The sequence below is a fragment of the Cupressus sempervirens genome, chromosome 4, assembly GCF_028749045.1.
Source record: "Cupressus sempervirens isolate cs-2001-9-10 chromosome 4, ASM2874904v1, whole genome shotgun sequence".
Taxonomy (NCBI): Eukaryota; Viridiplantae; Streptophyta; class Pinopsida; order Cupressales; family Cupressaceae; genus Cupressus; species Cupressus sempervirens.
In genome coordinates this window covers 601,052,580-601,080,015 of record NC_143121.1, presented here as the reverse complement: position 1 = coordinate 601,080,015, position 27,436 = coordinate 601,052,580, and the positions used below count along the sequence as shown (strand labels likewise).

The 27,436-nt window shown below is 34.8% G+C and overlaps 1 protein-coding gene across 3 annotated transcripts in view; it reads right to left on the bottom strand.

Annotated features, from left to right (window-relative positions):
• The window catches only part of LOC149562646 (uncharacterized), a 230,993-nt gene that overhangs the window by 68,697 nt on the left and 134,860 nt on the right, over positions 1 to 27,436 (bottom strand). For all 3 annotated transcript variants that reach the window (XM_089826110.1, XM_089826108.1, XM_089826109.1), the window contains one exon: positions 17,856 to 17,937. In XM_089826110.1, coding sequence (XP_089682236.1) covers positions 17,856 to 17,937 — 82 coding nt within the window. The remainder of the gene's footprint in view (positions 1 to 17,855; positions 17,938 to 27,436) is intronic.

Below are 27,436 nucleotides of genomic sequence, written 5' to 3'. Positions count from 1 at the left end.
TTTATAATTGCTAGTCCTCTGAAATTTAATTTTAAAATCTAAATTCCAATACACTAAGATATTTTGTCTTGTTTTGATGCCAATTACAATCACTCTTTGCAAGACATCTACTAGCTATCTGTTTTCCTGTTTGCTCAAATTATGCCTCTATATGGTTATGCCAAATAAAAGACACATTTTCTGCCATTGGCTTGATCCCTACTTCAAAGACTTCATCCAAGTTAAAGGGCACACAGATCAGGGCCATTGTTTGTTTTCTGCTATTCAGTCACTGGTTGTGGTAATTGTTTGCCGATGTTTCAGCACAGTCATCATAGCACCAATTGTTTTCTGGTGTTTGATTGCAGGAAGCATGCAGTCAAATAGTAGTTGCAGCTTTTCCATTTCATCAACTGCGCCACTTTTTTAGTCCACGCTTCTTCCATAAGATCATTTAAATTTAAGTTGATTGTCAGATGTTTATAGTACATTATTTTATATTAGGTAGTCAAGGTTTTAATGTGTTTTAATTTTTTATTGCTAATTAAACCTGTATTTAATTATAAATTTTAATCATTTTTTGTTTAACTTGCTGTGTTTTATTTTGGTGGATATATTGCAATGTAATGACAAACTGTAATGTTCCCTCTAGGATATCTGAAAAATTTGGAAATAATTTCTTCCAATTCTTTACTTTGCTATGAATTTTAATTTATGATGATTCTTATGTAGCTAATATCAATGGTGGTGCTATCCTTGCTTGGCCAATTAGACATATGCTAAGTGTATTGATCTTCTATATTTACACTTAGTGTTACAAAATTTCAGTTGTGTTTGATATGATTGTTTGAATATATAATACAGTCTTGATACCGTCCTCTGATCTGACAATTAGAGATGTGTTACAATATTATTTTATAATCACGTATAGCTACTGGATTGCTATCTTTAATGACAAACTTCTCAATCACAAAAATACTTTCTACAGCAATACTTCTCATGCCTATATGTCAGCCTGCTTCTAAAATTTCAAATAAGGTGCTAAATATAATATGATAGATTACTCCCTACAGCTGTGTCATTGATTTTCTTTAATATGTATGCAACCAATTAATAACCGATGATGAATACTCCATGAACAGGTTTTAAATAAAATAAAGAGAAGTGTTAAGTAATCCTCATATCTCTGTTGTCTAATGAAAATGCAAAGAATAGATATAGAAGAGTCGATAACTTATTTTCCCTTCAATACAGCTACCCCGTATTTGTTGTACTGCTGTTTGAATGTTGTTCCTATTGCTTCTGTTATACGGACATTTGAATACTGTCTTTGATGGCTTGGACCTGATATTGTGGGTGTTACCATGGCAAGGATGTTTCCGCTATGATGTTTGTCTTGGTATGATGTATGATGTGGAACTGGACTGTTCGCCGACTGTTGGAACTCTTACAATCTTGGTCTAATACGTGCACAAATATGCTCTGGGAATTTTATTGAATTCCAGATCTGAATAATCTTCTTCGATGTTGTTACATCCCAATTTTTGCCCTAAAATTTTTAAGCTGATTATAGCCGTTGAACCAAATTAATTTTTCATGTTCATGTGAAATCGAGTTAGTTCATTCATTTTAGTTATAGTCGTTATTTATTTCTTCATGTTCATGTGAAATTGAATCAGTTAATTATAGCCGTTGCATCGACTTGATTATCAAATGAAACTAGTCAATTAAATCTAGTCGTTGTATTCATGTGAAATGGAATTAGTTAATTATAGCCGTTGCATCGACTTGATTATCAAATGAAACTAGTCAGTTAAGTCTAGTCATTGTGATCATGTGAAATGGAATTAGTTAATTATAGCCGTTGTACATTTATGATGAATGAGTTAGTTATTATAGTGAAATTTCCTAATGATGACTTGATGATTTTGTTTAATAAATTAAAAATCTTGAATTGATGTTTTGGCAAGAATGTTGTTTTAAATGTTTATAGGATGAAGACCGGAGAGAGAGGGGAAGCATTACGAAACGAGGTCATTAGAAGGGGATGGTCATAAGATTCAGTCACCAGTAATGACAGGTTTGACCTAAAAATCACCCTGGCAAGGTTATTAGGACTTGACAATAAATTTCTTGGTGGAACCTCATGAGCTATAAATAAAAATAATAAAAATATTTAAATAAAAAAAAACAAAGTTCTTCCCTTTATTAAATAATAATATCACTTAATATTATTTTACTCCCTCGATTAAGATCATAGATAAATATATACAAAGTGGCACCATTACATTAGAAACGTTAATCCAATAATGCCACCTTGCAAATACATACCTATAAACTTAACCTAGATAATAAGATAATATAAAATGATATTAATAAATAAACTCTTCATTTTCTTTTTTTTCCCTTTTCATTTTATCTTCCCTCTTTCTTTACGTTTCTTTCCAAATTGATCAAATTAAAGAATTCGAATATGAATCATGTAATGACAGGAAGCCGTAAGGTCGACTCTAAATTAATATATATGATAGCCTTGCACTGTATCGACATCTCACACAGACATCCGACTTCTTCTTCTTTACAAACTTTCATTGAGTTTTCCCTGCTCTGTTATGGTGCCAATAGCACCCAGATTTTTTTATCGATTTTGCATTCCACAATCAGTTGCACTTCCGTGGAAATCTGAGGAGGCGTTGAGACAGTCATAGCAAATACAACTGCAGAACAAGCGTGTCATGTAAGATGGCGTCTTGTATTTTCTTTCCTTTTCCTTTTACCTTGCTTAGCTGAGTCGTCTTTTTATTGAATCTTTTCCATGTTTCCAAACTATGTTATAATATGCCATCCTCAATATGATATAGAATATACATAATCTTCTTTTAAAGTCTGAATTTACACTCACGTGAACTGAAACAAGCAAGTACCTTAGTTAAGTGTAATCGTTTGTCCAAAGCAATTCCTTTCAATCGAATGTCTTGAAAGAACAAAATACAATTAAGTATACCAATCTTTATGAGTAATGTCTGAAGATTCTTCATTTTAAAACTCTAGATTTAATCTCAGAAAATGTGATACAATATCTGATATACAGTATTGAGAGCACCAAGGATATCACCTAGCTAATGCCAGAATGAGGTGATGAAGGTGCAAGCTATACAAATAAAGACAAATGTTCAGGCACCAAGGAGTCACTGGCCTGATGGCCTAATTATGGTGAGGCGCTATAGATGAACCTGTAAAAGAAATACATAAATGAAATCAATAACCATTATTATATAAATAAAGTCTAATGAAATTAGCTCATGCAAATTCCACTTTCGAAATCAGTTGTCAAGCTGAAGAAATTAGTAAACTTGAAATGTGGGTTTATAACCCGATCTCTACCACTCAGCTTGACAACTAATTTCGAAAGTGGAATTTGCATGAGCTAATTTCATTAGACTTTATTTATATAATAATGGTTACTGATTTCATTCATGTATTTCTTTTACAGGTTCATCTACACCTCCTCACCATCGTCAAGCCATTAGGCCGGTGACTCCTTGGTGCCTGAACATTTGTCTTTATTTGTATAGCTTGCACCTTCATCACCTCATTCTGGCATTAGACGGGTGATATCCTTGGTGCTCTCAATACTGTTTATCAGATATTGTATCACATTTTCAGAGATTAAAAGTAAAGTTTTTAAATGAAGAATCTTCAGACATTACTCATAAAGATTGGTATACTTAATTGTATTCTGTTCTTTCAAGATGTTCAACTGAAAGGAATTGCTTTGGACAAATGATTACACTTAACTAAGGTACTTGCTTGTTTCAGTTCACGTGAGTGTAAATTCAGACTTTAAAAGAAGATTACGTATATTCTATATCATATTGAGGACAGCATATTATAACATAGTTTGGACACATGGAAACGATTCAATAAAAAGCCGACTCAGCTAAGCAAGGTAAAAGGAAAAGGAAAGAAAATACAAGACGCCATCTTACGTGACACACTTGTTCTGCAGTTGTATTTGCTATGATTGTCTCAATGCCTCCTTCTCAGATTTCCACGAAAGTGCAACTGATTGTGGAGTGCAAAATCGATAAAAAAATATGGGTGTTGTTGGCACCGTAACAGAGCAGGGAAAACTCAATGAAAGTTTGCAAAGAAGAAGAAGTCGGATGTCTGTGTGAGATGTCGATACAGTGCAAGGCTATCATATATATTAATTTAGAGTCGACCTTATGGCTTCCTGCCGTTACATGATTCATATTCGAATTCTTTAATTCGATCAAATTGGAAAGAAACATAAAGAAAGAGGGAAGATAAAATGAAAAGGGAAAAAAAAGAAAATGAAGAGTTTATTTATTAATATCATTTTATATTATCTTATTATCTAGGTTAAGTTTATAGGTATGTATTTGCAAGGTGGCATTATTGGATTAACGTTTCTAATGTAATGGTGCCACTTTGTATATATTTATCTATGATCTTAATCGAGAGAGTAAAATAATATTAAGTGATATTATTATTTAATAAATGTAAGAACTTTGTTTTTTTTTTTTTTTTTTTATTATTTTTATTTATAGCTCATGCGGTTCCACCAAGAAATTTATTGTCAAGTCCTAATAACCTTGCCAAGGCGATTTTTAGGTCAAACCTGTCATTACTGATGACTGAATCTTATGACCATCCCCTTCCAATGACCTCGTTTCGTAATGCTTCCCCTCTCTCTCCGGTCTTCATCCTATAAACATTTAAAACAACATTCTTGCTAAAACATCAATTCAAGATTCATAATTTGTTAAACAAAATCATCAAGTCATCGTTAGGAAATTTCACTATAATAACTAACTCATTCATCATAAATGTACAACGGCTATAATTAACTAATTCCATTTCACATGATCACAACTACTAGACTTAACTGACTAGTTTCATTTGATAATCAAGTCAATGCAACCGCTATAATTAACTAATTCCATTTCACATGAATACAACGACTAGATTTAAATGACTAGTTTCATTTGATAATCAAGTCGATGCAACAGCTATAATTAATTGATTCAATTTCACATGAATATGATGAAATAAATAACGACTATAACTAACATGAATGAACTAACTCGATTTCACATGAACATGAAAAATTAATTTGGTTCAACGGCTATAATCAGCTTAAAAATTTTAGGGCAAAAATTGGGATGCAACAGATGTCCCTATTCTTGTCCGTATCTCCAATATATATGTGCAATAGGAGTGGATTTGAAGGGACACGACTTATCGAAACCTACCAAATGCTTTGAATAGTTCAATAGTTGCTTTTCCAAGCAATATACAACAGGGAGAAGATGTGGGCATGTCCTTGAATTTGTGATTGAGAGTCTTCACTGGTTTCTTTGATTGGTCTCTGACGTGAAGATTCAACTAGGAAGCAATATTTGTATTTACATTTCTTGATCAATGTCTGGAATTATAATGTTTCAATATGTGATAATCCCTTAGATATGGTCATCTTAGGTTTTCCTTTTATTAAATTAATTTTTATTCTACTATTAATGATTTTAGTATAAGTATCTGTTCATCTATAATGTATATAATGAATTAATGTTAGACATTATCATTGTTATATGCTAATTTTGTCTTAGCAACATATTATTAATAGTTGGTCACAAAAATATATTTTATTTATTTAGTTATTAAGATATAAATATTATTGTTACACTAATAATATATTATTATATTATATTATATCATATTATTACTATTTATTAATTATTTAGATATTATATTTATTATTTAAATATTGTGTCATTTAATTAATATGACCTCTGAGATTGGGGATATCGCACAAACAGCCATTGAGATAACAATTCAGAGAGAGTTTGGTGGATATATTGCAATATATGACAAATAGCCATTGAGATGACAATTCAGAGAGAGAGAGAGAGAGAGATGTAATTACTGTTAGGTTTATAATCCGGGTTAGTCTTTTTATTTTAAAAGGGAAGATTGCATTCATGTGTTCTAGTAAGAACACAATATTTATATACTCCAATAAAAAAGAGCCTAAGACAAAGTTGCCTCAACTGATAAAATAGAAAAATTCTCATAGACTGCAAGGACAAGAAAAATGCATATAAAATTATCCTAGACCGCAAGGACAGGGAAAATGCATATAACTCCACAAACAATGGTAGCAAAGGGACTATGCTACCTTAATCTTTGCCATCATCCAAACTTTCATCTACCAAAGGGAGCATCCAAAAGATGCCACTAGAATCTATCATACCTAACCCAAGCTTAAGATAATTAATGCTCTTCTTCACTCACATTTTCCTACAAGGTTCCTACTATGCACAACCCACAATGGGGGACACTGTGAACCTAGAGCCGCACCATGAGAGGAATCATATAATGTTCTATGAAAGATATCTGGAAAATAATTTTCACACGATTGAATATATTTAATTACAACCATATAAACCTTAAGATCCTATCAGGATTTATCCCCATCAATACAACCTTGGAAAACCCTATATTAGATTGATATTTATACAACAACTACCTTGAATTTGCTTCAGAATTCTTCACTCAATCCCTCAAATTAAAAAATCACAGTTGACCATACCTAAACTAGGATAAACAAAAGTTCCTCATTGCAGTTACACTTGGACAACTACCTTGAATTCTTTTGACTTCCATAAATCCATAGGATCTTGTCTATACACTTGGACACCACTTGAACAATGAGTGTTCATTCATGTTTTCAGGTTAGGATTTGGTTGCTTTAGATAAGATCATGGATTATTTTTGGAAGGTCTAGTTTATTTCAATACTTCGATAAATTCTAAGATTCCTTACTACAGATTTTTTATAAAAATTGTAGGTTTGGTTTGCTATTTAGATCTTGCAAATTTTACCCAAAAAGTTCAATTGTTTTCAAACAGCAATAAGTTTGTTGTTTTCCGTGTTTTTGGATTATGAGAAGGATAGCTTCATTGACCAACACCGTGTTAGAAGGCAGCAAAAGATTCACTACCAAATATTATACCACCTAGAAATAGAGGATGATCACTATCTATGAATATTGATGCCTTGATCAGATCGTCCTCACGAGTAAGAATTGACCAATGGTTGGGTTAAAAACTAGCTTATGTTTGATGACCATAACTGTGAAGCCATAATGCTCACTAAATTATTAGTCATAAACGAAATGCTTCCCAAGATTCCTTAGACAAATCTTCTATGAAGATTTTGCAAGCCTCTAAGTTTTGCACAAGACGTCAATAAAAAGAGACCCTTTTTCAAAATTATGCTATTCTCAATCATGATAGACAACAAAATGTTTTTGAATAATCAGCTCATAAAGATCAAAGACATTCATGATCAACTAGTTAGCTATTAGTTGCACGATGGAAGAAGGCATGGTGGTTATAACGTTGAATAGCTTACTCTAGTCATATGAACATTTCATAAAAACACTCAACATCATGTCTACCAATGTTGACCTGAAGCATAATATTTTGTGCAACAAACACTTACAACAACACAAATAGAAGATGGAAGTAGTTTGGTAGCAACACTAATGGGTAATTTGTGCTTGTTTGTTGGGTTAATTCGCAATTGCTAGTGTTGTCAATGGGTTGTTGTCGAGGGGTCACCAGTAGGCCATTTGTTACCGACAATCGGCACTCCCTCAACATCTTTGTATAGTGTTGTACTTACCTTCGGGAAGGGATTATGCTATGTTGGAATGTTGTATGGTCTTTGGAGATACATTGTAATAGCTTTGTGATCAATCAATATACAGTTGTGAATTCTCTCATTACATTGTCTATATTCTTATTGCTAAATTTTACTCACATCCTAATATGTTTTGAAAATTACCAATAATTTGACGTCGTCGACTAAACAACTTTGGGAATGGATTAACCGAAGTGATGATATGGGTATAACATGGTGAGAGACCTATAACGGGCCAACCAAAAAACAAAGAAGTCACTAGAAACAAAGAATTTTTCAAAGAGGGGGATGCCAACTCCTCTCTCACCACTTGTGTTCTCAAGTCAATGACAAATTTCCACCATCTGCTCTCAATGGATAGTGTATTTTGTTTCCAATTGTGGTTTACTTTGGTTGTGATGAGCCACCCTTTCACGAGGATTGCATTCTTAGCCTTTCTTCTTCAAGTAAATCACCACAAAATTTAGAATTGAGGGTTGTGTACTAATAATTATCCTTCATACCATCAGGATTCCAATGGGCTTGATACGGTGTTAGTTAACACCGATCAAATTGAATGTCACTGGCCACAACATCGACTTCCCTAGTTTCTTCAACATCTCCTTTGGTAACACATTGACCCCTGAACTTCCATCCACATTGGTGTTGGTGAAGATGGTACCCAATATATCCATCACTACGACAAGGTGCCTTTTGTTGATCAGCACTAGGAGCATTTGGTTTGCTAAATAGCTTACTAGAATCTCTGTGTGGGTTGGCATCGTACAAGTAGGCACATCTATGATTTTCATGATAACCAATCTAAGTCAAGGCATAGTGTCCAGAAGGTTTTTGATCTTTATTGGCACTTCAATCTGCAACACTTTTCTTAAGATATTTTTCTCATACTTTGGTGTCAAAGAGGTATTAGTTGTGTCATTTGTTTCTCGTCACTTCATCATCTTCCCTTCAATGTTGGCCTTAGCCTTAGGTAACATCTCCTTTTCAATGTAAGACTTGGGTATGTGGCTATCTTCACTTGTGCCTATTGGACTAATTGTAAACGGTCCCTTTCAAGAGTCGTGACATGGCTTAACCACCTCATGTGTTCTATAAGTCTAGTGTTTGTATCCGACATTGACAGGTCGATCTTTTGGTGCAATGACAACTCTAAGTTGTAACAAGTGGTATTAGAGCTTGGTCACAGGTTTGAATCTCCTCAAGTAATGCTAAGGGGAGGATTGTTGGACTAATCGCCAATGTTTCCCTTTGAGATTCGTGACATGGCTTAAAGACCTCCTATGTGCTATAAGTCTAGTAGTTGTATCAGGCATTGATAGGTTGATCTTTTCATGCAATGACAACCCTAGCTTGTCACAGTGCCCTTATGAGTGCCAAAAACCCTTGCTCACATGACTCCTCGATATTCAATATGTTCGCTCAATTTTCAAGTAATTTGAATCCTCATAGTCATTAGGACCACGCCATCTTCATAGATTTTGGAGGCTCTTCTTCTAGCAATCTTGAGAAAAGTTTCTCCCTTGGTTATAGGCCTAATATTGAATTTTTGGCGTTGTACTATGTTTAGCTTTGGTTTCAATTAGTATTGGTCTTTCCACCTCTTTGATTGTTATTGTGGCTACTAAATGATGTAGTTGTATTAGTCGACTATTAGGGGTAGTCACTTCGACTACAATCATCAATGATTGCTCTTACGTAAAGAGCACTTGGGCACTTCTAGTTTTCATATTGTACGGGCACTCTTTAGAGGAGTGTCCCAACACTTGAGAAATGTCAGAATGCATTTTTGGGATACTTTCCTTTTATGTGACTTTCCTTACAGTTTGTGAAACACAATTCCCCTTCTCTCTTGTCACTACTCCCCTTCATAGCTTTGAATTCTTATATTATTTGACACATGTCCTTTTGTAAGTCGTGCACCTTACGTGATTACTCATTGCCATTTCTCCCTTCGGACAAGACATCATCACTTGACCAATTATTCTTCTTCTATAAAGTCTTATCCTCGCTTTCTATATCCTTAGCTCTATTGTGAGCATCAACATGTGACATTGAGGGGACAACCTTTATCTTCATTTGTTTAGTCCATCCATTGGTTGATTCTCCATTTTCCCCAACTCCTTGAGCGGCCAATTGTACATTCTCACACTTCATGTTTGGTCGGGTTTGTGTTATATATCTCAGCAAAAATCTCATTATCATCCCAAAGCAGATTAAACTCGGCTTGGAATAACTTCTACAAGTTCGACCATGTGCTCACTTTGGTTTGTTTGACTTCCAGGAACCAATCTATTGTCACCCCCCGTAGGATGGTTAGGAATCATACCATGTAGTCATCTTGGCTGGTCTTCCCACATTGGTTGACCAAATTGTATCACACGTCTCACGATGGCATATGGGATCCTTCAGTCCATCACCCATAAACTTCGACAATTTCTGATTTTTAGAAGTTGTAGTGGCTCCATGTGACCCGTGTCGTGTACCAATTTGAGTAATAGGCCTGATTGGAATTGCTCCCAAGTTCGGTGCACTCCACTGAAACGGATTGTTTTGACTATTGCGCCCTTGCGTCATCCCAATACTCTCGGCAATGCGCTTATCCTCTGTGTCTTTCTTTTGTGTACTCCACACTTAATGTCCTTCCAATCATTGATCCCCTTGACTCCCTTCAATACAAATTTTTTGTTCAACCCCTCGACAATCCCTACTTCTTTGCGGTGTGAGGATCAAGTGTCCCGGATGATGCCAGGTATTTTCAATCCCTTGGATTACTTTGTCACCTCCCATTAATTCCCCTTCAACACCTTGGTCTACTTTGTACCCTTTGACGCTCTCTTGGCTCCCTTCTAGTAACCCCTTTGTGTTACCATCCCATTCAAGCAATCCTTCGGAAATTTTCCATCATTGTCCTCTCCATTTTGCTTCCTCTTCCAATCTTATTTCTTTTTGGAGAGCTTTGTCCTAATCTTCTTGCCCCTTCATAATACGATTTCTAACCTTGTACAGAGTTAGTGGCATCAATTACATCAATTGACTCCTTCGTAGAAACTGAGGAAGCACTGTCATTGATGGTTCTCATCACGCTCCCCTTCCCTAGAGTCCTCTCCTCATATTGCTGCACTATTTATTTATTTTTTAACAAAAGGCAACTATGCTTATATATAGATTTATATAAAAATAAAGAGTTATACATCATAGTGAAAATACTGATAAATAGTAAAAAGAACTATATAGAGTATCAGAGCATGTAGCTCATAAATGATAGAAGAAAATATAGACTAAGCCTAGACAAAAGACTAGAGGAAGTAAGACTGTCATGTCCCCCATTTTGACATTCTCCTCTAAAAGAAAGATTCAACAAGTAGATGATAAATAATAATAAATAATAATCGACAAAAATAATAATTCAGATTTAATAAATAGATTAATAATATCATTGATACAAAATGATATTAAAAGACTTACAATATTAATAATAACAAGAAATTAAATATATACATAAATAGATTAGTAACACAACTATTATTAATATGATATATAATAAATCATATTAATGATACATAATTCATGGAATGATGTAACACCTAAGGAATATAATATAATGTATGATTAATACAATAATATAATATATAAATATAATGCCATGAACAAGAAGATATTTTTCTGAAATAAGAATTGATAATAAATAATGAATAATAATAAAAGAATAATGTGTACAGTGATCTTGAAATGATTGAGAAGGATGGAATACCAAACAAATAGGAGTATCTTGAAGACAAGTATAATCTCAAACAAACACAAGTAACGATAAGGATTGAATCTAAGTGGGTAGGTCTTTGACATTGAGCACCATATAATCCATTGAAGACCCCAATAATATTGCTGCTAAGGCATCCAACGCAAGCAATTGCATTACTTCCACCATGAAGATATTCATACAGGGACAATGAATAGTGCATGAGTGGTTAATTGGCAATCATCAATACCACGAAGTGGTGCAACTAAGACAAGTGACGCGATTCTTAAGGAGTCTCAATCATAAGACAAGTGACATGACTCTTAAGGAGTCTCAATCATTTGAATCTAGGAAGCGAATATAAAAACGAATTAACTAAGGCAGTGTTTAGGTGAGGTACAAAGGGGAACACAAAATAAGAGGCACAACAGTCAAGAATAAAAATCAAAGAACATTAAGGATGAAACTCCAAGTGAGCATATATAATTTGAGAGAACTATTATAAATGAATACTTACCTAGCCACAACAGGCACAGGAAGTCCAACACAATCACCATCAGCGGCTTCATCAAATCAGAGTGACATACCGAAGATAGGACATGACAAATTATCTGCCATGAAAATTATGACAAAGTATACAAAGAAAAGGGAGAGGGGAGTATTCACGCAAATAGAGGTCATATACAAGCAAGGAAAGGGCATCAAAGAAGGAACATGAAAAACATATTTTTCATAACACGACCAAAGACAAGGGACCATAATCAATTTAGCTTCCAATAATTACTTGGAGATATATCACACTCAGCATACTCAACAAGTTTAATAATTGCCTGGAGATATATCGAACTCAACCATAGAATGGGGAAAAAGAACTCTCGAGGATAAAGAAATAGATATGTAGTCCAACATAGTTTTAATTACGCCAGTAAATCCATTTAACAATATGATCTCAGGAATTAGTCAAATAGACTCTGGCCCGTCTATGGAAATTACAAACAACATTATATATGAGCTCATCTAATATAGCCCATCGTTATTGCAAGAAAATGGTATGGAGAGGAGTTGACACAACCCCCATGATGGATTATGTGGTAATAAAGGAAATTGGAGAAAGACAATGCTTGATTGAAGTTCATATCAATCAGAATCTATTATGTGGTAAGTTACTCATACATTGCTAAGCTTTCCTTAATAAAGATATTGTCGTGTCAGTTATAGCCATTGTCGAAAGGATAATAAATAGGATAAGACATGTTGTGACATAGAGGCGCGATAATTGACTCGTTGAGGAAGAATAATAGGTGATGACCATGATAAAATATGGCATAATTCAAAAATATTGAATCATCAAATACAAAGACATCAACTAAAAATATATATATAAGAATTATAAATTTGACTATTTATTTAGCCATCGTCTCTCGCTAAGAGGAATTGATATATGAAAAGAAATAGCAGAGCCCATGTTATTAATCGTCTCAAGATTATAGAGGTTGAAGATTTAAATCAAGCACAACATCAAAAATGATAGCCATCAATTGGTATCTTATTGATAAACTTCTTTAGATTGGTCTTTGCACGATACCAATCAATATAGAGATAAAGATTTGTTTCCAATAAAAAGTAGCAAGAAATCACCTACAGTTGAAGCTTTTAGAATATTGCCCCTATATTTCAAGTCGGATAGTTTGGGGACGTTACAAAGACGGAAATAACCAAATCCCCTTAACATACAACGGGGCTACATGTGAGCTACCAAAATATGCAGCATAATCTGCCATTAACCAGCTCATAAAACCACAACTTGTGAAAACCAAAACTTTAAACACCTTAACACATGCTTATTCCTCCATGCCATCCTGGTGTTGAGGCAAATTTCTGTGTCTATGACCACCGGAAGCCGAGGCATGACATCAATGATGACCATGAAGACCACGGGAAGAGTATGACCCAACACGAGGAGCAACTCTGCCACCATGCTCATGTTTAATGAGGATAAATAGAGCACAAACTTTTGATCTGGCATACTTAATTAGTGGACGGCCAAGTTCATCACCATGAGCCAAAAAAACCCTATTGAGAAACCTGAAATCCAACATCTTCAAAGTGAATCTCATGGCATCAAAGAAAGAATCAAAAGGATGTCCATGACGAAGCTTATCAAGTGATAATATACCCCAATACAAGTAGAGCTTGACCCAAGACCGTAATTTTGCATGGCAGAGACTAGAGCAAATTCATCAAGCACACCCTCTCTCAAGACTTTTTGTACCAAGATCATAAGCTCGATATCAAATTGTAACAAATCCATAGCATTTGACAGAAAAAATAGAAACCAATTGATGCAGATACATGAGCCCACAAACATCTAGAAATAAATTTTCATCACCCAAAAAAAGCCTAATATTTTTTGCACATTTTTCACAATCCATACAAAACAAGACATTGAGAGCTTCCTCTGAAATTATACCAGTGAATTAGTGGAAGGAATATTGGAGCCTAACAGAAATTCGGAAGTGTTTTTCTCTGAGAACTCCATTCTCCTTGACATGCAGTGAGAGCAGAGATGATTCTTTGTCACCTTTTGGATCTCCTTCAAAGTGAACAAAGCTAACAAATTTTTATTATCTTCATTAGTTACCAAATGGGGAATGGCATCCAACAATTCTTGCTCCTTGTCCAAATTTATAATTGGACTAGTAGAAGCGGCCAATAAGGTTTCATAAAAGTTTACTGCCTCTGATTGGATGCTTTGTTTATCTTTTATTAACTTCCAGTGGAAGCCTCTTCTATTTTGAAAATTGAATTGGCAGCTCTTCTTTCTTTAACTAACATATGGTAAAATTCTGCATTCTTGTCCCCTTCTTTAAGCCATAACTCCTTGACCTCTGTCACCAAAATTCTTCCTCTCGATCACATAATTCTTCCCAATCAGCCTACAAAGCTTTTTGTGTTTTATGAGTGTCCGGAGCTAGTACATGTAGTATAATCTGCTCACTGATCTCTTTAAGTTGATTTTCCACAATCTCCTTCTATTGAAAAATATTGCTGAACAGGTGCTTATTCCAATACTTTGTCCTTCTTGACAAATAGCATTTTTTGATGGAATTGATGCAAATCAGTACCACCACATCTCGGTGAACTAACCCACCATTGACGTAGGAGTGGTAGAAAGTGAGGATGATGAAACCACGTACTTTCAAATTATAAAGATAATTTTCGACGGAAGATTTATTTATACTTTATTATTCAAATATTTTTTTTATTATTATTACAATTTATTCGACTATTATCATTTTATTAACTAATTTTAATTATTTATCTTTTTACTTATATTCAATTATTATTTAACTATTTATTATCAATAAATTATATTTCAGGAATGGGGACATTATAGACCACCCTTCCCAAACATTACTTGCCCCCAAACAATTTCAATTTAATGTGATTGGTTTATATCATGCTTCTTGATATTTATTTCAAAGACCCTGGAAAATTAATTTCATTTTGAGATTAGAATCACAATATATTTACAAATATCAAATTAGAAGATTATAATACGAAATTGAAAATACTAAGAATTATTCTAAAGATGGAGCTTATCTTGATGTACAATAGTACTTTCCTTCTCACTTGTTTCATGATGAGCCTTGTTAAATAACCCTTAGGGAGAGTTTGTAATGAGGTTTGAAGCCCTCTAGGGAGGACCTCCTAGCACTCTAGCTGCAATATAGCTATTCTAGAACGGTCCTCAAGCTATGTCACCATCTCATTACAACTATCTCGTCCCAAGGCTTTATGGATACCCAAAATTTGGCATATCCCTCCTTCATATAAGATAGATCTATCTCTCCTAGGCCTTTAGAGATATATCTTGTAGTGAGGTGCCCTACAGTTTTCCTATAATCTAAGTGCAGTAGGGTGCCCTATTAGTGGTTCTCCCTTAATCATTGCCATAATAGGATGCACTTGGCAATTCTCCCTCAACTTCTTCTGCAAAAGGGTGCCCTTAGTGCTTCTCCCTTAACTATTGCTATAACAGGGTTCCCTTCACAATTCTCCAGCAGCCTGGGCCTATTCTGCAATAGGATGCCCTACCAATCCACCCTTAATTATAGAGCAATAAGGTGCTCTTGTAGCGATTCTCCCTAACATGCTACTACAATAGGGTGCCCTTGAAACTCTCCCCTAATTGTGGCCTTGAGAAGGTGCCAGCAATAGGGTGCCCTTAGTGGTTCTCCTTGAATTTGAATTACACTGCAATAGAGTTCCCTTATTACTGTATTTTTCCTTACTGCTACTACAATACGATTCCCTAGTAGTTCTCTATTAATTGCCACTCGTTCCCTTCATTTAAACTATACCTTATATGTTTATTAATAATCATAAGAAAAATTTACATAAATATATTTTAATATTTATTATTTATTGATTGGAGTATGACTATGGTTGAACTTCCTTGAAGTTCCAATGGCCTCATATTCCCTTATTCTTTGATTGAATGTTGTTAAAACTCCCTTGATCAAACTTCGCTTTCTTATGTGGAGTTTCTTCCTCGTCTGTTTCGGGTGTTGCTTTTAGTCTATGGACCTGACTCTTCTTTTCACGCTTATGTCCTAGTTCCTAAGGGCCTCTGCATCTGAAACATACACCTTTCTTCAATTCGTCCTCTTTTTGTTCTAGGGCTTCCTTGCTTTGGCATTGGCATCCCCTACTCCATTGTCCTTTGGAAGATAGCACTCTTTTTCTTTATAATATTTTCTCGAATCTTCATGCATGTGTTGTGTCTTGGTTGATAAGTTCTTAGATATTTCTTTTAACGGATTTGATTCAACCTTGCTTTTTTTATGGCTTCTCCCAAGTTTTGAGGTTCAAATGGTTTTACAAAGCTTTTAGGTGAATCTTTAATTCCTATTAACAGATAACTAAACCTCTTTTGGGAAAGATCTGAGAATTTGCAAGCAAATTCTTCCATGGTTCCAATTTGTTTGAGCCACACAATTGCAGAGATTGTCAATGCATGTTGGAGAACTCAAACGTTCCCAAGAAGTTTTTGACAAGGCAATTCACACTATCAAGATATGTCTAATTCACAAAGTCAAGAAGACCCCAAAGGATGCATGGTCTAAGAGGAAACCAAGGGTGAGCCATCTTAAGGTTTTTGGTTCTGTTGTGTATGTGTTGATTCTAGATGTCCAAGAGTTAGAAGTTCAAACTTGGAGGGTACAATGCCAATCGTAAAACCTATAAGTTGATTGATGTGGACACTACCGATTTGACATTCAGTAGGAATGTGATGATTGATGAAGAAGTTTATTCGTTTCAACTCTCTTCAAACATCAAGAGTTTTTAAAATTAACCTTCAAGGCTGAATATTTAGGTGTCCAACTTCCATTAGCTACTCTTAAGGAGGAGAATCTAATGATTATAAACAAGTGGAATCTCCAAAGAAAGTACTAGTATCCATGCCCGAAGATTTTATTTAAATGAACCTAGATTAGCATCAAGATGATATACTACCAAGTATCTCAAGTCATGATGATCATGTCGATTTGGATGTACTTTTCTCTTATGGTGTGTATATGAACCATGGGATTTTGGAGTGGCAAAAGGTAAACTAGAATGAGAAAAGGACATGAACATCAAATATCAAAGCTTTCTAAAGAATAAGACTTGGGTTCTTTTAGATCTTCCACCAGGGAAAAAACCCACTAGTAGCAAATGGGTGTACAAAGTCAAGTACAATCTCTTGGTAAAGTAGAAGTTGCAAATTTATCATGATAAATTACAGCTTGGCACACAAGCTGATTTTTGCATTCAAAAAAGTACATTTAAAACACAAATTGGCTTCAGTAAGTTTTTTGACCTGATTAATCATAACCTATGATTGATTTGTGATTTCCCACGATTTTTTACATTTTTTTTTTTGGTCAAATAAATTCAGGGGCTGGACTTTTATCTGAGCTTGGGGTATTTTTTTCTAGTTTTTTCCTTACCCTAATCTTAGCTCAAATTTTCGCTTATCGTGACTTTAAACTTTTCCTATTATATCCCAGATAAATAAAAAATATTGATGATTAGTCTTGCCAAGTTATTCTAAGAAAACTTTTCGCTACTATGCCTTAACCTAGGAATAAAAACTTCATGAAGTTTTATTTATTTGATAATTCATATGAATGGGGGTAATGACACTAAAGCTAGAGATTCTTTCATTCTCCAAAAATATTTCATTTACACAAAAGTGAAATTTACTAAAGTAGATTTTGTTTTGTAGTTCCTCATAACATAAAAATATTTCCTTTACTCAAGAAATCATAATTTATTCCAGAAGAAAAACATGAACAATCAAATCAGACGGTTATAACGAAGATGACAATAATACAAACAAACAAACAAAGTTCACTTAAACCTGGGGAATTTGTGTAATGCCTCCATTCAGAGTGAAGTGCAAATGAGGAAAATCACGTATCAGACCAAAGACATATTCATACCTGTACATTAGATAAAAACATTTTTGACTTAATATAGATAAAAATGAGAAATATACACGTAGAAATGGCACATCATACTATCGTCTAAATGACCACTGAGATATCTGAAAAGCTACAATATAAAGTATGCAGGAATTACAAAAGATAAAACGAGAAACATTAACCAATGGTTTCCATGTTTTCGTTATACCATTGTAAAAACAACCACTAAAGCTATTGTCATGCCAAAAAAGTGAAAAAAATAAATAAATGAGAGAATCTAAGATGAAATAAATAGTGGACCTTATAAATAAAATGCATAGAATAAGTATGTCTCACTCGAAAGAATTGAGTGGAAAAGAATCCTTGTAGGAAAAATAAACACTAATCCATTTGAGTAAATGACTATAATTTCTACACTAGAGAATACCATATCTCATTTTCACTTTTTGACTTTCCTTTGCCAATAAAAATTAGAAAATTAATTACGAAGAAGGATACATGGGGACACAAACTCAACCCCCAGCCCCATGCTCTCATCCCCACCACTACATGAGGGCAGCAGGGAATATCACCTGGCTGTCAAGGAAAATCAGGAATGCACCCCTTTTTCTTAATTTGAAATTTTTAAGCAAAAGAGCTAATTTCCTCACTTCAAAAAAAAATAATAGTTCAGAAGCCCTCCCACAGGCCTTATGAATCCCTAAGAAAACATTTAATGCAACCCACAAGTGTCACAGTTATCGTGGTCATATTTGTACTTGTAGCTGCAAACTTGAAGAGACAATGTTCAAAGTCTAAAACTTGTGACCCTTGAAATCTACTCACACAAATGAAGCTCATGGCTCGAAGGAATGAACTTGAAACACACCTTTATTAGATGCCAAATATGTTAAATTTCTACTAAAAGCACCTCGGTAAACATGGATACCAGAAGTTGCTTGAGATGTTTTGGCACTCTCCAGATAATGTGACATTGGAATCACATCCTAACACACTTTTATTCTTACTGTGTTTTAAACTTGGAAATATAGAGCTCATATGTTCATCAAATAACAATTTGGATTGACTGGTAGTATCTCAATTGTTTTATTTTCTAGAGTACCAAATAGGCATGCCATGTTTATGCTTCAATTTTGAGCGCTGCAGTTAGTAATCTTACATTTTTGTCTCCTTTATTTTTTGCTATAGCATAAATAGCCCCCTAAAATGTCATCCCCTAAATGCACACCACTGTGCCCAACCATCCTTGTCCACTAGACACCACGAAACATAGACTAAGAACAATGAATTCACTACAGTCCAAAATATATAGTCTACCATGTTGATCGTAAACTACATTTTTGAGGTGGGATTTCTTGAAAACTGTTGCTAAATTTAATTCTATATATAGTCAATGTCAATCCAATCCTTCTCCAAAAGGTAATTACAAACAAAATGTAAGAAGATATGCCAAAGAAAACATAAAAAATAATATAGTAGAAAAGTTACATGATTTGACACAATTTGCTCTCTCATCACATACAGTAACAAGGTGGGGCACAACAAATTTTTCTGTTGAGACAAAGGTATATAAAAAATGTGGGTCTTCCTCTATTTCCAGCCTCCATACCTCCATATAGACAGACTGAATTCAACCCTGAACTGTTGAGAATAGATTGAAGAAGCTAATCAAAGAGAGAGATTGTTGAGAACATACAAGTATGACTAACATGCTTCAATCATTGTTTTGTCATTGATGTCAAACCTGCTATTTGCTGGTAAGACAACTGCCTATAAGATTTAAGTACTGTCACTTATTTGATTGATAAAGAGGATTTGATCAAAAGATATAACAGTAGCACCTAGAGGAAAGGTTGAATTATGATTATGTAAAACAGTACGAGAATCAGTTAAGACAGTGATAACATGATGAATTGATAATCTACTTAAGGTTACAAAGGCTGGTTACACTAAGAAGATTTAGAAGAACAAGTTACATAAAGTTTGTCTGCCAGGCTTGACCAAGTGGATAGTAGGTGCCGAGCAAAGTCAGTGCAAGCCAAGCAGAAAATTAGTAGGAGCCAAATAAAACTTCATTCTAGTGTATGCCAAGCAGAACAGTGGATGTCAAGTAAAGTTTAGTTGATGCTGAGCACCAGTAAACTTTACTTTGTGCCGAGTGATTTTTTAGAGGATGCCAAGCAACGCAATATGTGCTGAGCATCAGAAGCAAGATAATGCTGAGCTGCTGCATTATTTGAAAGATCGTGAATTCGATGGATCTAAGCCGACAAGTTTGTTTTCTTGGATTATGTGAACCAAGTGGAAGATAAGATTGATGAGCTAGAGGCACAGAATTCAAGGTAAACCGTTTTTAGGCGAATTCAAAGAGGATTCTAGGAGAAGTTTCTAGAAGAGATATGGAATGTGGGATAGATTCATTGTATCCTACCTAATCCATCCAAATCCTAAATTGGAGGATGGAGAATGAGCAGCAAAAGATCTTAATTTCCTATTTATAGGAATGGCTGGTCATGAAGCAACATTGTCATATGCGAGAATCTGAGGAAGAGAAGGATACAAGAGTTTTGCTTCATCAAGTGACCTAGAGAAGAATCTGCAATGGCATGTTAAGCAAGGAGGCTTAAAGATATGAATATGCTTGAAGGGTGAACAAGCTATCAGAGCTACAATGTATGAAGGCCAAGCCAAATGGAGGACTGAATAGTGATCAGTAATCTATGAAGTTGTAAGTTGTTATCAGATCAAACCTTACTGTTACTCTCTAACAATTGCATCAGTCTAGGATAAATCCTTTGGATTAAGGCTGACCTAACAGTTATTTGTAAATCTTTTAACCGGGTGACATTCCAAGTGAATGGTCTAAAGTCCTCTAACAAGGCTCACTCCTAACAAGGTGATTGAAATCCTTTAACAAGGTCACATTTAATAGTGTGTATTGTAACCTTTAATAGGGTTGGCCTTTCACAGGGCATCACTTCAGAAGAGTGAAAAGAGTAGCATGTTACTGGTGGTTTTTCTCAAATTGGGTTTCCACGTAAATCATTGTGTCAAGTGTGTTGATGAATCTGTTATGCTCCATGTTTACATTTTTGCAAGTTGATTTGACAGTAACCTACAAGTTTTAAGTGATTGCATAATCTTATGGATACATGCATGATGAACAATGTTTTATGGGTGCACTAAGGAGTGAAAAGTTTTAGTTATACATTTGGACCTTGGATAACTAATTCACCCCCCCTCTCAGTTATTCTAAAGTATTCCAACATGAACTAATAAAGACCATTTGATCTCTGTACAGAATTCAAAAAAGGATTCTCATAAAACACTGCAGTTTATTCATTTACTCTGCAAAAGCAAGTGATAAGAATTCTCTAGTCATTCACGCCCAAACATACATCAAAATAGCCCCACCAAACCCATTCTGAAAACCAGATATCTCTCTTCTTCATGGATCTGTTTCTCAAAACAAATCAATCTTGAATACTTTTGTGTTTAAACTCACTGACATCATAAATTGCATCATTTGGGGTGTGATTATCTTAATCCATCTCCTCTTCTCCTCCAAAATGGCAATGAAAGCCCCAATGTGAGGCCCAAAAATATAAATGGTTTGAAAAGAATTATTTGCACCTTCATCTCAAAAGAGTCTTTGTTTGTTAGGGGGGATATAATAGAACACAAGATATTTGGTAATAATAGATGGTTGTGTGCTGATCTTATGGAGCAACATCACCAATAGATCCCTCCCCAACTTCCCTCTTGGCTTCATTGAGATGCCATCAGTCCAACAAGCATACCCGTAACATCCAACCTTGAAACATATTACTTACCCTTCAATATTTCTTCCTTCTTTCATATTACCCTAACAGTTGTTGACTGGAAAGCAGCAGTGCAACTGCAGTCAGAAGAATCCACCCCACTTTACTGCAAAGAGCTTATGCAGCCCCAAATTGACAAGGCACCATGAAGATTAGTAGTACAGATAAGTCACATCCGGTCAAATGGAAACTTGTATAACAGAAGATGTAATGCGATAGAAAAAGAGGAGGCATAAGGCAGATATGAAACATAAAAAACTGTACAATATGTTATATAAAATGGATAGATAGTGTAATCAGGAGACATAGGGATATTATGAATGTATGTGAATAATATTTTATAAGACAAATACACCAAAGTTTCATGTATAACATGGTATGTCTTATATATGTTCTATATTTCAATATTTGTTAACTAGTTAGGACTTTGTCCAGATAAACTGCTTGCTCTCTTTGTATAATTGAGTCGGGGGAGTAAAAAATTTAATGCTTAAAACTTCAGTCTATGTTTTCCTTTTTTCTCGCTAATTGTTAGCAATGATGTTACACCTAGCAAAGTAAGGGGCATCAAACCTCACCCTTGTGGCCTATGCATCATATGCATGTGAGGGATTGAATTGGTGCCAATTAAACCAATGATTTCATATGTGGCAAAATAATCAATGTAACAATACAAGGAGCCATGTCAAATGGACTGCCAATATGTTTCATGAATGGCAATCTCAATAACCCCGAACTAGTCATGATAAGTGACAAAATATATTAAGCCTTGGATAACTGTATACGAGTCAACATTTATAAGAAATTGATTAAAGACTGTTTTAATTATAAGTTAACTTAAATAGTTATATTATATTGTTTAAATAAAATTTCTTGACATTTATACCATGAATCTCTCTGCTAAAATGGCAAAAAAAGCGAAATTTCAACCTAAATCCAGTCGCCCCATTTCGAGATCCGTTGCATACCAGCAGAAGACATATCCACAGCCTCCTTTGGCGATTAAAAACAAATATGAAGCCCTCTCACAATGAAACTTTGATCAAGGAGAAACCCACAATGCAAACAAAAACAATTTTGAATCATTCATCAGGCAACACACCAGACGAAACATGGAAATTCATGACAATCAAATCCACAAAAAAGAAGATGGTTGGCAATCTGTGCATGGAAGAAGAAAGCGGTCCCAAATCCGGCATGAACAAGAAGGAATGGGAGAAAAAATCCAAAAACAAAAAGCCTTCTATTGTCAAACCAAATACGCGCCAGAACCAGAGACTAACCCTAGCTTCAGGTCAGAAGAAGCAACCTGAAAGACCATGGTGGATTTCTGAAGCTAATGCTATCCCTTTAGAGCGGGCTCTGGAAAATTTCTCCAAAAACACCATGGTTCCAAAGAAGCAATCTCATGACAGCAATCCGCAAATTAAAAACTCCGATAAAGGAAAATCAATTTATACCCCGCCGCATTGGAAGATAGATCAAACCACATCCAAGGGATGAATGACAGGAAGGTCAAAGCAAAGTTTCTCCAATAAAAGCACAAACTGCGCCGAAATAATCATCAGCAATTCACATAGTGAAAGAAAGTAGATGGACTGTGAGGATAAGGGCATCTACATGTATTGGAATGGACCGACAAGGAAAAGATCTAGGCTGGTACGCATCATTTCTATGATTTGAGGCGACAAGGTAAGTACTCTTAACTCATTTGCAGATAAATTTTGGTTCATTTTATGTTGAAATGCACAGGATAAAGAGGAAATTCTGAAATCAGATCTTCTCTTCTATAAAGGACATCATATTAAATTTCTAACATGGCAACCAAACTTTAACAAAAATAATATTAAAAATACGGAAACTATCAAATGGATGGAGAGCATAGAAATTCCATGAGAATTAATGGAGACCACTATTAAAAAAATTGGCAACTCATTAGGAACTGTAATTGGATTTGAAGATAATCTAAATAAAACTAACAAAATCAGGGTTTTGGTTAAAACTGATCAAAACCATCCAGTCAGCAGGAAGATCATTACAAATAGATCTATATACAATTTAACCTTCAAAGAATATTCAAGAGATACTCTTAAAATATTAGATGCAAACTTCTCAAAATCTTGTATTAAAAATAACATCAAAGATCAAATAATCAAAAAAAGGAGTACAGGCAAAAAATCAGAAAGGAAGGATGAGGCTATCATAAAAACTACAATCCTCAAAGAAGATCTGAATGAAGAAATAGCAACAAACATTCCTGAAAAATGATCTACAGATAGCAGAACAGAACCAATGAATAATGGAAAGGATTTGGATAGATCAAAGGAAACAGAGTGGAAGGATAACATTAGCTACTAGCATTCACTTAATAAATTCAAGAAATGTAAGGACTACCAGTTGGAAAAAGAGGTCATTGAAGAAATGGACTTGAATATCATCAAATTAAACAAGCTCCTTCATGAAACCCTCTTGATTCAAAATGACTTAATTGATCAAAGTCTAATAGCAGAAGAAATACATAAGGAACATAAAGGGAAGAGGATTCAAGTCATAGAAATAGGGGAGATATCAAGAATTTGTGCAAATCACAATAAGGATCAGAGGCAGGAGGACAAATTTGCCCACATTGGACCAACTAAACCTAGACAAAAGGAGCAAAGGTCAGAAAGAAGAGTAGAGCAAGATTCAGAAATACTGCAAGAAGAGGCTAATCAAGAGGGAGACACAGAGCAAGAGCTTATCATTCCACCAGCAGACTCTGCCCAATGGAGCAATATAACTATCAGGAAGAAAGGGAAAAAGAAAAGCTACAAGTTCTGGCAAACACCTAGTAATGGAAAAGATATGTTTGCAGTAGAAACAAAGAATACTAGATCAGCTTCAAGAGAATCATTACATTCAGTGGACATAGAACAAAATTGGGAAAATGAATCAATGAACAGTCCTAACAAAAAAGATGACTACAAAGAGGCCGAAGTATTAAAGCCTATCCAAACCATAATAGGCAAGGACTTGCAAATCAGCAAAATGTTAATCAAGGAAATCATCTCAGAAGAAATCCAGGAGGGTGAGGATTCTGCTATTGCAGAAAAGGTATTAGAAGAGAAAAATCTGGAAAGAATAGGTATAACAGTGAATCAGGAGGGAATGAAAACACCAATTTGTGGAAAATCAAAACAGAAACGTGGCAGGAAATCACTAAAAGAACTCAGAGAGGCTGCAGGGCAGGTCAAGGATCAAACAAAGATTTTTGATATACTTTACAGTGGGAAGGGGAAGTTCATTTCCAAGGAGCAATGAAAATCACAACCTGGAACGCTAGGGGCCTTAACGCCCCTAGCAAAAACGCTTGTTAAAGCGTAATCTCACTTTATTTGATTCAGATATTTCACTATTACAAGAAACTAAACTAAACAAAGGAGGAGTAAAGCTGAGTCAAGAATTGGGAAAATGGAAATCAGAATTTCAGCAGTCACAGGGTGCCTCAAGAGGACTTGGTATAATATGGAATCCTCGGCAAATCAATGTTGAAGTACTCTCCTCACAAATAAATTGGATGGGAGTTAGAGTTATCAGTACAAAATCTAATTTGCAGACAGTTATAATAAATGTTTATGGATCGACACCAACAGAAGATAAGCTTGTAGTCTGGAATGAGATCAGTACCTTTATTAATTCTATGCCCCAAGAAACAGTCATTGTAGGAGACTTTAATGCGGTCTTAAGCAAGGAAGAAAAATAGGAAGGGAGTAATCAAGTAAGCAGAGCGATGGAAGATTTAAAAAAGTGGATTCAAAAAGACTCTCTTATGGATATCAAAACAAAGAATGGCATCTATACTTGGAACAACCGAAGGAAACGATTATGTTATATAGCAGAAAGACTGGATAGATTTCTTCTAAAAGGAGAACACAGTATGGACAATCCGATTAATGCGGAAATATTACCAATGGCCGGTTCAAACCATTTCCCAATGAAAATGGAAATTAAAAAGCAGATAAAACCTAGTAGAAACCCCTTTAAATCTGAGAAAATGTGATTTATGGATAAAGCTTTTATGGACTAGATTAGAGATTGATGGTAGGAAGAACAATTCGAGGGTTCAAAGATGTTTTGCCTGGTCTCCAAACTGAAAAGTATAAAACAAAAGATTTTAAAATAGAATAACCTAAATTTTAAAAATATTTTTAAAGAAAAACTAGAAATTGAAGAAAAAATGAGTAAATTAAATAAAGAGATCCTCATGAAAGGAATGAATAATGAATCTTACCAATTAGAAAAAGAGTACCTCTTAAAACATGAAGAAGTCCTAGTTAAAGAAGAAATATTCTGGAGACAGAAATCTAGAGAAAAATGGCTCCTAGAAGGGGATCGTAATACAAAAAAATTTCACAATAGTACTATTAATAACAAAAATTATATTAACATTTCCAAAATCAGGAATTCAAAGGGGGAGCAAACTGAAAATCCAAAAGAAATTGTTGATACATTCATCAAGTATTTTAATGATACACTCAATAATTTTGACTCATCAAACAAATCTGCCCAAGATGAGATGTTAAAACACATTCCTAAGTTGATCTCAGAGGAGGATAATAAATTCCTTAATGAACCATTTACCCTTTTAGAGGTCAAATCTGCACTCTTCAGTATGAACCCGGATAAATCACCGGGTCCAGATGGCTTCCAAGCCTTCTTTTTTCAACAATGTTGGGACATTCTAGGAGTGGAGTTGTGGAAAGCCTTAGAAGCCACACGTAATGGAGGATCAATTTTAACTAAAATCAATCATACGTTTCTTCTCTCATTCCTAACAAAAATGAAACTGTAGTGTCTAGGGATTTCAGGCCTATTGCTTTATGTAACACTATTTATAAAGTGTTCTCAAAAATTCTAGCTAATTGTCTCAAAAGTTTCCTCCCTAAACTCATTTTGGAAGAACAAATGGACTTTGTCCCTAGCAGATCTATATTAGATGGCATCTTGATTATACAAGAAACTATTCATTCGACAATTAGAAATAAGGAAGCCTGTATGTTGCTTAAGCTAGATATTCAGAAAGCATACGATAAGGGAGATTGGAGATTTCTCTGTAAAACCCTAGAGGCCTTTGGCTTCTCTAAACAATGGATCAACATTATTTTTCAATGTATCTCAACTCCCAAAATTTCAATTCTCATCAACGGAACCCTGGAAGGTTTCTTTAATATCTCAAGGGGCATCAGACAAGGAGACCCGATCTCCCCATTCTGGTTCATCATAATGGCAAAGGCATTCAAAAGGGCAATTAAGGCAGTGCAAGAGGAAAGTAAAATCAAAGGGGTGAAAGTCACGAATGGAGTTGACAACACTACCCACCAACAATTTGCTGATGACACTATACTTGCTAGAATCAGCACCTTACAAGAGGCAGACCATATGCAACACATCCTGGAGACATATACAAAAGCATCCAGGCAAATGATCAATGCTGACAAATCAGAAATCTTCTTTCTAAATACTGATATAGAAGTTGAAGATCAAATCTGTCAGAAACTAAGATTCAAAAAAGGCAAATTACCATTCAGATACCTAGGGATATATCTCGATAAGAGTAATCATACTAACCCGGGATGGGAACATATTCTCAGGAAAATTGATAATCAAACAGAATCTTGGAAAGGAAGATGGTTAACAAAAGCGGGGAGAACAACAAA